Source organism: Mya arenaria, chromosome 10 (genome assembly GCF_026914265.1).
Source record: "Mya arenaria isolate MELC-2E11 chromosome 10, ASM2691426v1".
Classification (NCBI taxonomy): domain Eukaryota; kingdom Metazoa; phylum Mollusca; class Bivalvia; order Myida; family Myidae; genus Mya; species Mya arenaria.
In genome coordinates, this window is record NC_069131.1 from 43,578,825 (window position 1) to 43,592,320 (window position 13,496).

Sequence of the window (13,496 nt, forward strand, 5' to 3'; positions counted from 1 at the left end):
GACACATAAGACAACAAGTATTAGACTATCGTTTATCAATGACTGTTGGCTTACCGCGTTGGAATAGTGAACAAGAACGACGAACCTATGTGTCCGAACAAATGATGGTTCTCCTTTCATTGTGTGTTGACGTTTATTCTGTCTTCATGTAACCTTTTAAAAAGCTGTATCCAAATTATTAGTGTATCTTTACAAGTCTAGGGTACAACATGGGCAACATCGGCAGGAATCCGGGACGTTTTCGGTAGTCGTGATGCATTTAAAATAGCCACTACAGTTCAAAACAGTCATGGTGCTGCAATATCTGTCCAGTCGTACTCAATCGGGGATAGTCTTACGGGCATCGGATAAACACTGTTGGGCTTGCCGGGTAACAATCGAAATCGTGTTGATCGTGACTATTTAATTTAATGACGTTTCAGTACAAATAGTCATGACCTTTGCACGCTTTACTAGTAATTAACTACGCGATTTAGGATTTTCGCATGCTAGAAACCTTCGTAATGCCTGACAATCACAGTTACATGCGATCATCAACCATTACCAGTGCCTGACATGCAGATGTTAGGAAATTTGATTTAAAATTGTTGTTCATTCAGGTCACTGACGTTATATCGACTTCAATTGCTATGGAAAAGCACGGACTTACTACAATAATTTTACCTGCCATCAACACATTTATAGGGAAGAGAAGTTCCTATTAAAATGGCTTTTTTTATATTATTCGTGATTTTAAGCATCTCTTGTTGTCTGATAAAGGCTCTTCTTCCGACAAGTACCCATGAGGGTATTTGTCATGTGTCTTTGACACTGTTCATCGAAACAAATTTATTAGCGGAATCTATTTTTTGAAACTGCGAATTTAATACGTTCGTTTTTGCATTGTATTCAAATTTCACGAAATGTAGAATATATTTACTCAGTATGGACATGACTTAAATCAAACGACAATTATAAAACTGAACGAATAAAAAGAGCATTTTATGCTGCTATCCGACACGTTCGCTTTTATTTCAGTGTGTTATTGAATGATAGTAATGTCTGCAAATAAGTCCAAATAATTGTTCGTGAATGGATCATTTATACGGAAATATGGCAAATCTTTCACGTGCAAATTGTTTTGACGGTCAGTTCTTCCGATTGGGGTTCTATGTTAAAGTATGTCTATAAAATATCATGAAACAAGCCACATCAAACAAAAATATAACGAACAATTATGAGAGTTTAAGGCGTTTATCTAACCGACAATCACAGTTACATGCGATCATCAACCATTACTAGTGCCTGCAAGACAATGCCCGATTAAGGTACGGGTACGCTAAGAGTGATTGGTTTACGGCTGCGCTAAGATTGAGTAACGGCTGCGCTAAGTTTGAGTTACGGCTGCGCTAAGTTTGGGTTACGGGTTTTCAAATCCGTGGCAAGCCGCTGCCGGAATCGTAAAAAGTGACAGCCCCGTACACAAATCGTTGTTATTTGGATTCCAGTCGTGAAATAATATCGCAGAGGGTGTTGGCTCGAGACCCACCAGGGATACTTTCTCATTACCTCTCAAAAAAGTCACATAACTAGTTTCTGCCCAGGAAACAAGCTCGAGGGTGATTTATATCAGCTTTCAGCTGTCTTTACAGTCGAGCAAAAGTCAATAAATAGTTACCAATACTACGGTCACGATTTCGAGGCAAACATGCAGATGTTAGGAAATTTGATTTAAAATTGTTGTTCATTCAGGTCACTGACGTTATATCGACTTCAATTGCTATGGAAAAGCACGGACTTACTGCTCACAATGCAAATTAAGAACTGTGTAGTATATTCCCTGTTGACAACGTATACATCGACTTGATTTGTTTGTTGAAACAAAAGTCACGCGTTTCATAGAAAATATCCAGCTATCTTTGATAACTGCTTTCATATTGTTGTTCATTTGTCTCTGGAGTTGTAGCGACATTAATTGAAATGGGAAAGCATGAACTTATTGCTCAAATTACAAATTAAAACTGTGAAGAATATGATGATATTGTGATTGCCTGTTCATACCGTGTATTAAATACATGGGATGAAAGTATAAAATATTCACAAAAGTTACAAAGCCTGGAATATAGTCAATAAACTCACTCACTCTCTGGAGAACTTGATGACACCTGATATCATTTGAATGATGCGAAAACGCAATCAATCACATGTTTTATACTCAGACCAGAGTTCTCTATAGAAGGACACTCCGACAAATACGGTATTGATTTTCACGGATTGAAAGTCTACAATGCCCGTGATTCTATGTCATTAATACTTCCAGAAAAGTAAATATTGATTTACTACATACTAAAAGCCTATTAATTCGTCAAGCCAAGGATATATATCGATGTATAACAAACTGCACATGCAAAGTTTAGTATTTCAAAGAATAGCACACAGCATCGTTCAATGGTGACTTATTATAAAGGATGTATTTAATAATAAGAATGAATCCTATTTTATTGTATTAATAATAGTTTAAGGTTATAAAACGATGCTACACGAAATGGAAACCACAAGGAAAGGATGAAAAATTAAGTCTCAACATCATGGTGTGATAAAATTTGGACAAAATGGAAATAATGTTTGGAATATACTTGCGCCCACCTCAAGGTGCTGTATAAAACAGAATGGATGAAATAAATACAGTTAGCAAGACGGTCAGTTTGGAAATCAGCGCTCTTAGGCAAAACAACGACCATGACGTGATTACTGGGGTGGATGATCCGGACCTCACCAGTAATACTGGGGTTGATGATCCGGACCTCACCAGTAAGAAGGCTACGTTTGACATCGGATCAAATTTTAAATTGTGGCCAGAGTATGAACAGGTATAGTTGTTATGTACATATTGTATATTTTTTTACATTTATTATAATATGCTTCTAAATTATTTGTATAGGTCGTCGGAATAAGTAAGATATTATTATATAGGTATTTGTAACAGAACATACTTTTTATAGCATAGCACATTCATACGCATAACTTAACATACACTTAACATATCATTTATCATGTATTTGTAAATGTTGTTTCCAATGGGTGTTTTACAAAAAAAAAAAAAAAAATGATGTGAACCGAACAAAATCCTGACTTCCTTGTTAAACTCTTAAGACAAGTGTGGTTTAATCTACAGTTTGTTTACTTCGAGCTTGAAGAGTATTTATTTATCGACAATTTTCAGAAAATATAGAGAATTGATGAACAACAGAAAATGGACAGAAGGGACATTGCGGGAACCTATTATCGTTAAAACACAAACTATCTTTAAGTCTCTGTTAACCATATGTCTCTTATTTGGGAATCTTTGCAGAATCTAAATGTCATACCCATTGCAAATAGTACGATAATGCTATTCAAGTCCATTATTTTATGTTTCTTTACTCAAATTGGACTGAGTAATCTTGTTTTTACATTCCCGTACCCATTGTTTTCCTATCATTACAAGTCTCCACGTCAGAAGAGGATAAGAAATCACAAGGCAAAGCAGACGATATTGAAGAAAAACTTTTCGGAGCCTGAGATGTACAAGTATAGAGTGGAAAATGTATGTATTCCATATCATACAACTGTTTAATTGTAAATTGTAATATGTGAAACGCACTGTTAAAGGGCATGCACGGGGGTACCCGTGTAACCTAGGTACAGGTCATTCAGAACTCGTCGGTCATTTTTCATCCGAAACAACCGTCCACCGCTACTCTGTGTAGGTATAAATATTTATGCAAAACGCTGCAGAAACAAGCTCAGTAGCAAAAAGTTTAAACATAAACCCGGTTTAATGGCACTGGGTAAACGCCAAAGACATAGAACATAAAATCACAAACAAGAAACATAGAAGAACAGCACAAAACTCCACAAACAGCACATTGCATACATATTATATATTAAAAAAACTAGGTATGTTTATCAAGAAATGGTAGGTACCGCCTTGGAACAATCACTAAAATGTAAATTTACTAAGCCAGTTGAGTTTATTTGAAAATCTTATTTTAAAGGTGGAAATTATTTACATCCTGAAACAGTTCAATATTCAATAAATCTCTACGCATCGGTTACTTCCTTTTAAAACCAATTCACTGTTTTGTTTAGGGACCGAGTCAGTGCGCATGGAAATGCGGATTTATTTAAATGCAGCTTTTAAGAAAGCTTGAAAACACAACTGACTGGAAAATGTAGGTGCGATCATTTTTTGTTTGAATTATGCAAGAAACATATTTTGGTAAATCCAACAAATAACTGATCGATTTGGGGTGGCTTAATTTGATTCCTTTAGACGGGTGAAGAACGTGTTGTCTTGTTTTTATGCTTGTTAGAAACTCCACGAGATATCATATCGGTAAAGGTTGTAAATTATCTTTAAGTTCTAATATTTTTATTTGTATTTTCCCTGCATCTTGAAAAGTTAAATTTAATAAAAAAAAATAAAAAAAGAGAAGAAAATTCATTTTGAATAAAAAGTTAATTTAATTTATTTAGCTATACTCGCTCATGGAGGCCGAGATCTATTCTGTTTGCTATGGGAGATAACTGCGTATGTGAGTGTGCTTGTTAATCAAACGTCTCCATGATTTAAATTTTATGAATGAATCATTCCCCATTTGGTCGTCTTTTACATAATTGGCCGATACGAGAATAACGCATTCATATTACAATACATTAAGATGCAGCTAAACTATTATGGTACCTACAATATTGATCGTGTAATGAATACTGTTGGTGCAAGTGCTGGCTCATTCACAAGTATCTAATATACAAATTTCATCTTGGCTACTTTGCAAACTGATTGGTGTCAAAATGGTTAGCATTTTTTTGAAAATGAACAAAATATTGTTTAGACAATGTATTTTCTGCAAAGCGTATTTCAATACATTTAAAACATTCAATACAAGTAATACTGGAACTTTCATCTTTTTCCCTCGATATTCAGCCTTGTCCTTGACAATGAAAGGCCGTGAAGTTTACAATCGTTTGCATTGGCCTTTCAGTTTGTTTCTCGAGAGCTCAAACTATATAGCGTGGAAGATGAAATGTGTAGCTGTCGCTAGGACAGCCATTGTCTCAGACTAGACGTTGGATCCGCCACATGATAATGCGAGCTGCAGCATAAATACTGCCTTGGTCACGTGACCAAGTGGATTTTAACTTTACTTCATTTTTCGTAGGAGAATCACCATTACATTTTGTATTTTCAAATATCAACCAAAACTACGTAAAACCTTGTTGTTGTTTTTGTACAATTTATCATTCGGACATCAAACTCTCAATAAATGCGATAGACTTACACTTACCTTTTTAGTTGATTAAAATTAACAAAGTGTTTTCAAAAATAGTGCTTTGTTTCCAATTGGACATTAGTTGTCAGAATTATCACTTGCAAAATTTGCTACATAACATTTTGGTTGTTATCATCTAGGAAAGGCAAACAAAAATGACTGAGAAATGAGAAAGTTATTCTATTACTTATGTTTATTTAAACGCGTAGACGTTTTTACCCAGCAAACATTACTTTAGCTGTTATGTTCATTGGTTCATTGCTCATTTCACTTATTATATCTGAGTTATTATGCACCCGTTCGAAAAAAATGGGTTATGTTGCCCTGCATATGTCGGTCCGTCGGTCGGTAGACACAAACATATGATCCGATTTATAACAAGAGTATGCTTTGGTATAGGGTCTTTAAACTTGCTTGGACGGTTTGTCATGTCCCAGAAGATAAGCCATTTTGATTTTAGGTCAATAAGTTGAAGGTCACGGTCGAGGTGAGTTTTACCCAAAAACCTAGTCCGACTGATAACTTGAGTATACCTGGGCTTACCAACCTGCATACTATGTTTGTATTAATTCAAACATAGTATGCAGGTTGGTAATGGCAAGCAGGTGATCCTTTTTATTGTGAGGTGTGAAGGTCAAATGTAACAGGATTTATGCCATTTAAACAATGACAAAGCTTAACGGTATGTACATAAAACAGACAACGGTTTTATATGCAGTTCACATTTGCAAAAATGATGTCCGTTTCATTCGAAGCTTTGTTTACCTAATTGAATTAAAGTGGTTAAACCTGTTTTTAGTAGATTCTGGGAGTAGGAATTGTTATTGGTCCCATGTAGATTTGATGCTTATTTTGTGCAAAATACTTATGTAATTACATGGTAAAATATTTTACGCATTAAATACCTACAGTAAAACTTCGATCGCTCGAACGACCGCTTGTTCGAACAACCGCAGTTTTACTGTATCTATAAACAATTTAAATATCCCCCACCTCCCTGTTTTAGACAAACCCGTGTATATGTTAGAGCTCATTTTGGCAATCTACAGAAAAATGGAGCGAGCGCAACGAAGCCGCAGGCCACGAAAGGTCGCACCTGATTTTCTGAAGATCGCCAAATGAACTGAAAAACTTATTTGTTGTCACTTGCTCCGCCTTTGGTGTAGTAACGTGGTATTTTGGCGAAAAGTTAAACCGCCAATGCGTGAGTTTCATTTTATGAGTGTCGGGCAATGGAATATTGTCGCGACTGTGTGAATATATTATAAAAGCAAATAAAATTGATTGATACTTGTACAAAAATGGAATAGCACCAAACATGGTACAGAATTTGGTTGATTTGTTGTATATTATAAAGAGCATTTTAAAGGAAGAATCGTAAATACGATTTGTATTTTATTATTGTCACATTAGTATTTTAATTGTGCACAGAATAGATGTCAAAACGAGTTGATAGCTGAATACACATCTATTTTCAAATTCGGGTTCATGACGTAAGCTTCAACTGCCTCCAGAAACTGTCAATCATAATTACTTTGCTCATGCGCAGAGGGCAGAGTGATCTATGAAAAATAGACGACTACCAAATCATGTAGATCGACAAAATACCCTCTACGAAAATAAGTGTTTATATTCACCGTCAAATATGCTCTACATGATATAGAGCTGCAGTTAGTAGGGTTAATCCTCGATTGGCATTAGCCCATAAATATGTTCGAATTTTAGACTTTCTGCAAATAAACTCGTCAGGCAGTGACACACCCAAATATCTTCGATGTAAGTTTGAGCGTGCTCTCTCAATTTTGTCACATGTTCCTAACAGACTGTGGTATGGTATTACCGAATCTTAAAATTTATTGACGGCAAAGGCGCATTTGGATTTTAGGCGCGTTTAAACCTGCAATTTCATGATTTAATACTTAGATATGCAAAATAGGTGAAATGTTTTTCCACAATTGTATTAACAATCACCCGTCAAAATATTTTAAAGTTTCCGATTGATATTGTTATAGAACATACAGCTCTATTATTCTTAATTATTACACCATTCAGTTTATATTTCCAGAATAGCTCCTATCAGAACCATGCGTTTGACTTTGACGAAGTGTCCATGAAACAAAGCATATCATTCGCTGATATTGTGACCCAATATATTCGTGCACCAATCAGAGAGGACATACATCCTTATGGGCGTGGCCATCTGTACAGATCTGTGATGGAGGATAACTTGCCAAAAATACATCATGGAGAGGGGCGATTCCTGATGTGGTTCGTGGCCACTGTGATCATCGCTGGATTCGCAGTCGGCGTAATAATTATGTCCCGTAAGTATCCTTGATTAGAATTACGTTATGATGAAATTTTGTCATGAACCCCACATATCCGACACCAAATTAGTAATTACTACGTTCCAGTAATTATTTTTACCTGGACAGAAGTTAAATCAGATTTTATGTGCAAGTTTAGTTGTAACATTTGGTTCAATAGTTCATACACATACATAATTATACACGTGACAGGATTTGACGTAAAAGAGGGCGCACTAGTGAATTGAATGCGCCGCGCCTTAACATAGGCTGTTAATTTTGCATGAATAGTTTGAGTTCCTTCTAAAGAACCCCGCTATGTAAATATTTACATACTGAAACAATTTAACGAGTGTCTTTATCTTTGCTCCCCAGAAATGTACAACCTAGACCAACAACAAAATCTCAATCATGGAACAAACGGTACTACTTAGCAAGCAGTCAACCATGCTGCTCAGTAGACAACGAATGCTACTACTTAAGCGACAAGTAACGAAACAGGTGAACAAACGATTCTGGTCTGTAGACAACAAACGAAACTACTGTAACGTATTTTGTGTGTGCCTTTGTACGAGCCTCAGCTCTTCATGGGCAGCTATATTTTTTTTTCTTATGCGTCTTGCTGATAGTTGGTAGCGAACTTAATTATTTCATGGGATTAAAAAACGCCCTGAGCTATTTCTTTGTTCAACCGTTTGGAACTACCGTATGGCGTTATTGTATCAAACAGGTATAAAGCACTGTGTTCACAACACTGGGTATGGAACAATTGGTTTTAACCTAATACACTTAACAGCCTAACCCGATATCACACTGACGATGATATTCTTTCAGTTTCAAACCCAACAGGTGAACATATTAAAAATGTTTAGATAATACGATATATCGAAGTTAACCCTTCGAACGAAAGCGAGCATTTGCCACGATTATCAAGGCCTGCCCGACATAATACAATAATGCTTGATGTAGCAGTCATCAAACTATGCCGCTAAATAGACAAGACACGATACTACTTTACAGGCACCAAACGCATGTTTTCACTATTACAACGAACCCGGAAGTGAAAAATTGTTTTTTAAGCAAACGAAATCATCTACCAACAAGAACATGTATCAAAAGTAAAAACGCCACAGTACTGAGCAGGCACCTGACGATACTTTTTACTAGACAACAAACGATAATGCTCAGAAGATAACAAACGATACTATTTAGCAGACAACAAATGATACAACATGTACTTAGCAGACAACAAACGATACTACTTAGCAGACAACACGATTCTACTTAGCAGACAACAAACGATACAACTTAGAAGACAACACACGATGTTACTTAGAAGACAACAATCGATACTACTTAGCAGAAAACAAACGATACTATATAGCAAACAACAAATGATACTAGTTAGCAGACTACAAACGATACTACATAGCAGACAACAAACGATACTACCAAACGGACAGCAAACGATACTACTACGATAATAAAGATACAAACTATACTACTTACAAATACGTATGCTTCTGAGAGCGCGGAATACCTATTGTACTTGGGTTTAACACATGACTGAATGTGCTTGATTGTAAGTACCATTCTCCGAATGCAATTTAAACAACGTGGAATATGCTTACCTAGGCTAAAATAAACAGCGTCCCGTTGAGAAAAAATTCTACCAGCTAGATGACGTTTAACACAGATCCGATTTGGCATTGCCTAATGCTTACCGCAGTGATCTCATATACAATGTATGTCACTAAGCAGTGACTTCAGTGATAAAACTTCTCACATGTAATCAACAAAGGGGATCATCCCTGCTTATATAGCAATATATGTACGTAAGCGGTAATTCTACTTTGTAATGTTTTGTATACTATACATATCATTTCGTCTGTACTCGACGAACATATCAACGCCAAACACTTTTCTTATGTTCTCGATTGTTGAAGTGTAAATGTGCATGATGATTAAGCTTCCCTATATTGTGACTATAAACTGTACAAGAATAATCGTATGGAGCGCATTAGAAAGTGGGATTATGAAGACAAAGATGAGATGCTGGAACTTTCTATGTTGCTCTTTATTTGTAACGTTAAATATGAACCCCAACATTTGTTAATAAATACAAAATATAAAGATTTTTCTGATGCATGTGTGGTCTGTCTGTGTAGTTTTATATGTTGTGTTTTAAAGTGTCTGTCGGACCTTAGCAGTTTGCCTTAAACAGGATCTTTGTAAAAGGCATTTGTCTACTGGACATGTCTATGTAGTTTGCATTGTATTATTCATGACACGAATTCGTGCATTTCCCCCTCAAACACATCAACAGTTAACCGTTTCATGAATTGTTTTTTGTGTGAGTTTGGTCAGAAAAGTGTCTTTGAATTAGTTTCTTTGTGATTTAAGGGAGTTTTTTAACTTTGCATGAAGGTATTTTTGTTTAAACTTTATATGTATGGTAAGAACGGTTTTACTATTTACCAACACTTACGGTTCTGCATGTTTGATACTTTTATAATACAATGGAACCTTAACGCAAATACTGTTAAAAGGCATAAATTTACGGCAGGTATTACAAACAACAAACGAGATATCAGCTTTGAAGATCTTTAAAAACAAATACAAATCACTACTGCCGTTCTGTTGTCCATGATAAGAGGACAGACGAATCCTGGTAATGACAACATCTTAGGGTGGAGGCAGAACTCTTTACTACAACAACACTACCGTCCACATACATGAAGGAGTTGCTTTTGCATCAAACCAATGTTTACAGTCCTAAGATAATCACCGCATATCGCCTGTTAAGCTACCATCAAAATACATTTGAATAACAGAACGAAATTTCCATTTCTTCAGACATAGATCTGATATTTGATATTCGGCTTAATACTGTCAGAAGTGAAGTCAAAGCTTTTAAGACTGTATTTTCCCAATATGAAACAGACAAAAAAAGATGTGTTAGCTAATGGAAAAATCATTGATTTTAAAGGTGGAAATAATTGGAAATAATTATGTCTCCTTCATAGCCACTCGTGAAAATATTTTTTCTGTGACCACTCGTGAAATCAAATACGATCTTACACTGAATTCAACAAATTTTCTTTTTATTTCATGCAAGTATCGTGTTTTTTTCAATATATTTCCCCGCTAGAGTTAATTTCTGTGGTCTCTTTGCGAAGGGAAGTAACTGTGGCATAATCGCTATATCAAAGCTACCCCCTCTTCGCGCGAGCAGTCCGTCCACTAAAAAAAAGTCCCACACTTTATGGAAATGGTTGTTGGAATTGAAATTATTTTTAGATAAAACCCTACTTCCATCAACGAAACCTATCATGTTTACCATTTATTGAGACACAAAACAAGTATTTAAACAAAAGCATTTCGGAAATAAAAAAATGTATCGCGTAGTAATACAAATTAATGAAACTTGAGCATGTGACATTTTTGTACATTCAAAAACAATTTCAACAAATTTAAATTAACAATGATGGACTTACACAAGTGTGTATTCGTAAAAGCAACGGAAGTCTGTGTTTAGTGTTTTCCTTAGTGTGTATCTAGTCACTGTCGCTCTCAGACTCTGGACGGTATTTTTTCGGGGTGAATTCATGATCAGTGCAGCCGAAGGATGTTTTGTTGTTGAAACAGCGAATTAGTTTCATATATATTATTATTAAAGTTGAATGTCACGTTCCCGTGTACACGAAGACCCCAGAGGAAATGTCGATGATGTGCCCGAAGGTGCTTTTGAGAGGGATGCAGTGCAGACAGTTTTTAAAAAGAAAAATGAATTGTTGAACTGATAAATGTAAACTGGAAATTGGTCAAATTCAAAATGCGTGTGCATACATGTACGCGGTTAGAGTTTGTAGGAAGAAATGATCTATCAACTCTAATATTAGCACATGTGGCCAAGTAAATATTCAACCGATACCTACCAAGCGGGTTAATTGTAACAGTATGTTCCATGAAATAGTTCATACATAAATTGGTAAGCTTGTCCTTTTTTAATAGTTATAATCAATCGCAAAATGTTCGTTTTACTAAAACTATTGCATAATTTGATTTTGACAATTCAATACGATTCGGTCAATGTGTATACATTACTGCGCTACAGACGACAACAAACATGTACTTGTGACATAACATGTATTTTTTCAAAGTCAAGGGAAGCAAATCTTGTGATTGGAAAAATAGTCCCAAGTTGTCTGTACAGAGTGGAATGAGCAAGGGTTATCATTTCACTCGAGCCAGAGAGAAATGATCAAGGTATCAATCACTAATACTTTTCACTCTTTCACCGGTATGCATGAAATAAATATTGCTTTTAGCACCGTGACGGATGTTACATTTTCGTGTCTGCTCCATATCTTATATCAAAGCGCTGAAAGCGCTGCAAGACTGTCGGTGATGAAACTGACGCAAGCAAACACTACCGCAAAGTTCTTTCAAATGAAACGTGATCAAATGATTTTATACAAATGATGAACACTCTTTAAGGAAGATGAAGAAGGATAAATGTGATTATAATAAGCACAAATATATTGGCCCTACTTAATCATGTATCCAATGACCTACAAGGTTCTTAATTCAAGTTTCCTAAGTTTTAACCGCTTTAAATTAGATAAATGCATATTCCTTATGTTAAAATTGCTTCAATTTATGACGTCGCTTTTAACAGTTTCAGTAAGCAATTACATTCCTTCATTTCATTAGGGTCTGTTGAAGCCAATGTCTTTAAAATGCAAATACAATACAAACTATACCCAAGATTCAAGGGACAAAACAAAAATATAACTTTAAAATGATGCTCTTTCAAGCCTAAAAATGCCTCCCAGAATTTCTATCAACAGAGTCCACATATCTACAAAATTAATTTTGTGCTTGAGTTACTTTCTTTGATATAAAAGTGAAAACAAATCTGCATGGTGCTGTGGCATCATACCATGAAAAAAAACAATATCTTTAAAATATGTTTATAGTTTGTTTTTATTATAAAAGTGTTAATAAACAGGGGCGGATCCAGGAATCAACGTTAGAGAGGGCGTAGCTTAGGGGCGCAACCTTTTGACATGCACCCCTCCCTCTGAACCGAAAGTGTATGGCATAAACTGTTTGCATATGGATTGGGGGTTAAGCAATCAAGAAAAATTAACAATTTGTAGTTGGAAATGATGCATTATGGGCGTATTTTATTATTTTTTATCTCCTAAATTGACATAAAAAGTAAACTTTGACGATTTTAGAGGGGGCGCGCGCCGGATGCGCCCCCCTCTAAATCCGCTAGTGATAAATATGCATGGTGCTGAAGAAAAAAAACTTTTAAACCTGCAGCATTAATTAGCGCCATGCTGTCAAGAATGTCTGGACAATTGAATGAAATATGCATGGACCGAAATGACAGCTGGTTCATCATTGACAAAAGATGCCTTAGAGGCAGTTTTAAGATTATGCTATTCAAAGTATGAGGGTAGTTGGAAAGGTTTTCAATCATATTCAGATGATGGCTGATATTTGCTGATAAACATGTATCCTCTTAGCAGCAGGGAATAAGTAAATGACATAGTTTTAATGACCAATATTGGAGTTGTGACCTTGACCTCCAAATTCAAAGGGGTCATCTGCTGGTCACCCCAAACCTAAATTTCAAGTTTGAAGGCCATGGGTGCAGACTTTGTCGAGTTGTCACACAGGCAAGCTTTTTGCGTTCAATGTCTCTGTGACAAATAAATAGGGCTCACCTACTGGTCAGGCCAAACCCCAAAGTCAAGTTGTTGAAGGGCCAGGGGTGCAGACTTTGTCCAGTCATTATTAGTACAACCTTTAAGCATTCAAGGTCACTGTGACCTTGTCTTTTGATCCAATGACCCCTTAAATCAATAGGATCATCTAATAG

The 13,496-nt window shown here is 35.8% G+C and overlaps 1 protein-coding gene across 1 annotated transcript; it reads left to right on the forward strand.

The window, feature by feature from the left end:
• The first annotated feature begins 2,648 nt into the window (after positions 1 to 2,648).
• Positions 2,649 to 8,071, forward strand: LOC128204724 (uncharacterized). Its single transcript, XM_052906126.1, has 4 exons — positions 2,649 to 2,849; positions 3,467 to 3,565; positions 7,360 to 7,618; positions 7,976 to 8,071. Exons 1-4 carry the CDS (start codon positions 2,649 to 2,651, stop codon positions 8,032 to 8,034), a joined length of 618 nt encoding a protein of 205 aa, XP_052762086.1. The 3' UTR covers positions 8,035 to 8,071.
• The last annotated feature ends 5,425 nt before the right edge of the window (positions 8,072 to 13,496 follow it).

Coding starts and splice junctions, on each gene's coding strand:
- LOC128204724 (XM_052906126.1), top strand. CDS start 2,649: ATGGATGAAATAAATACAGTTAGCAAGACGGTCAGTTTGGAAATCAGC. Junction 2,850..3,466: donor TGTGGCCAGAGTATGAACAG/GTATAGTTGTTA, acceptor TATCATTACAAG/TCTCCACGTCAGAAGAGGAT. Junction 7,619..7,975: donor CGGCGTAATAATTATGTCCC/GTAAGTATCCTT, acceptor TTTGCTCCCCAG/AAATGTACAACCTAGACCAA.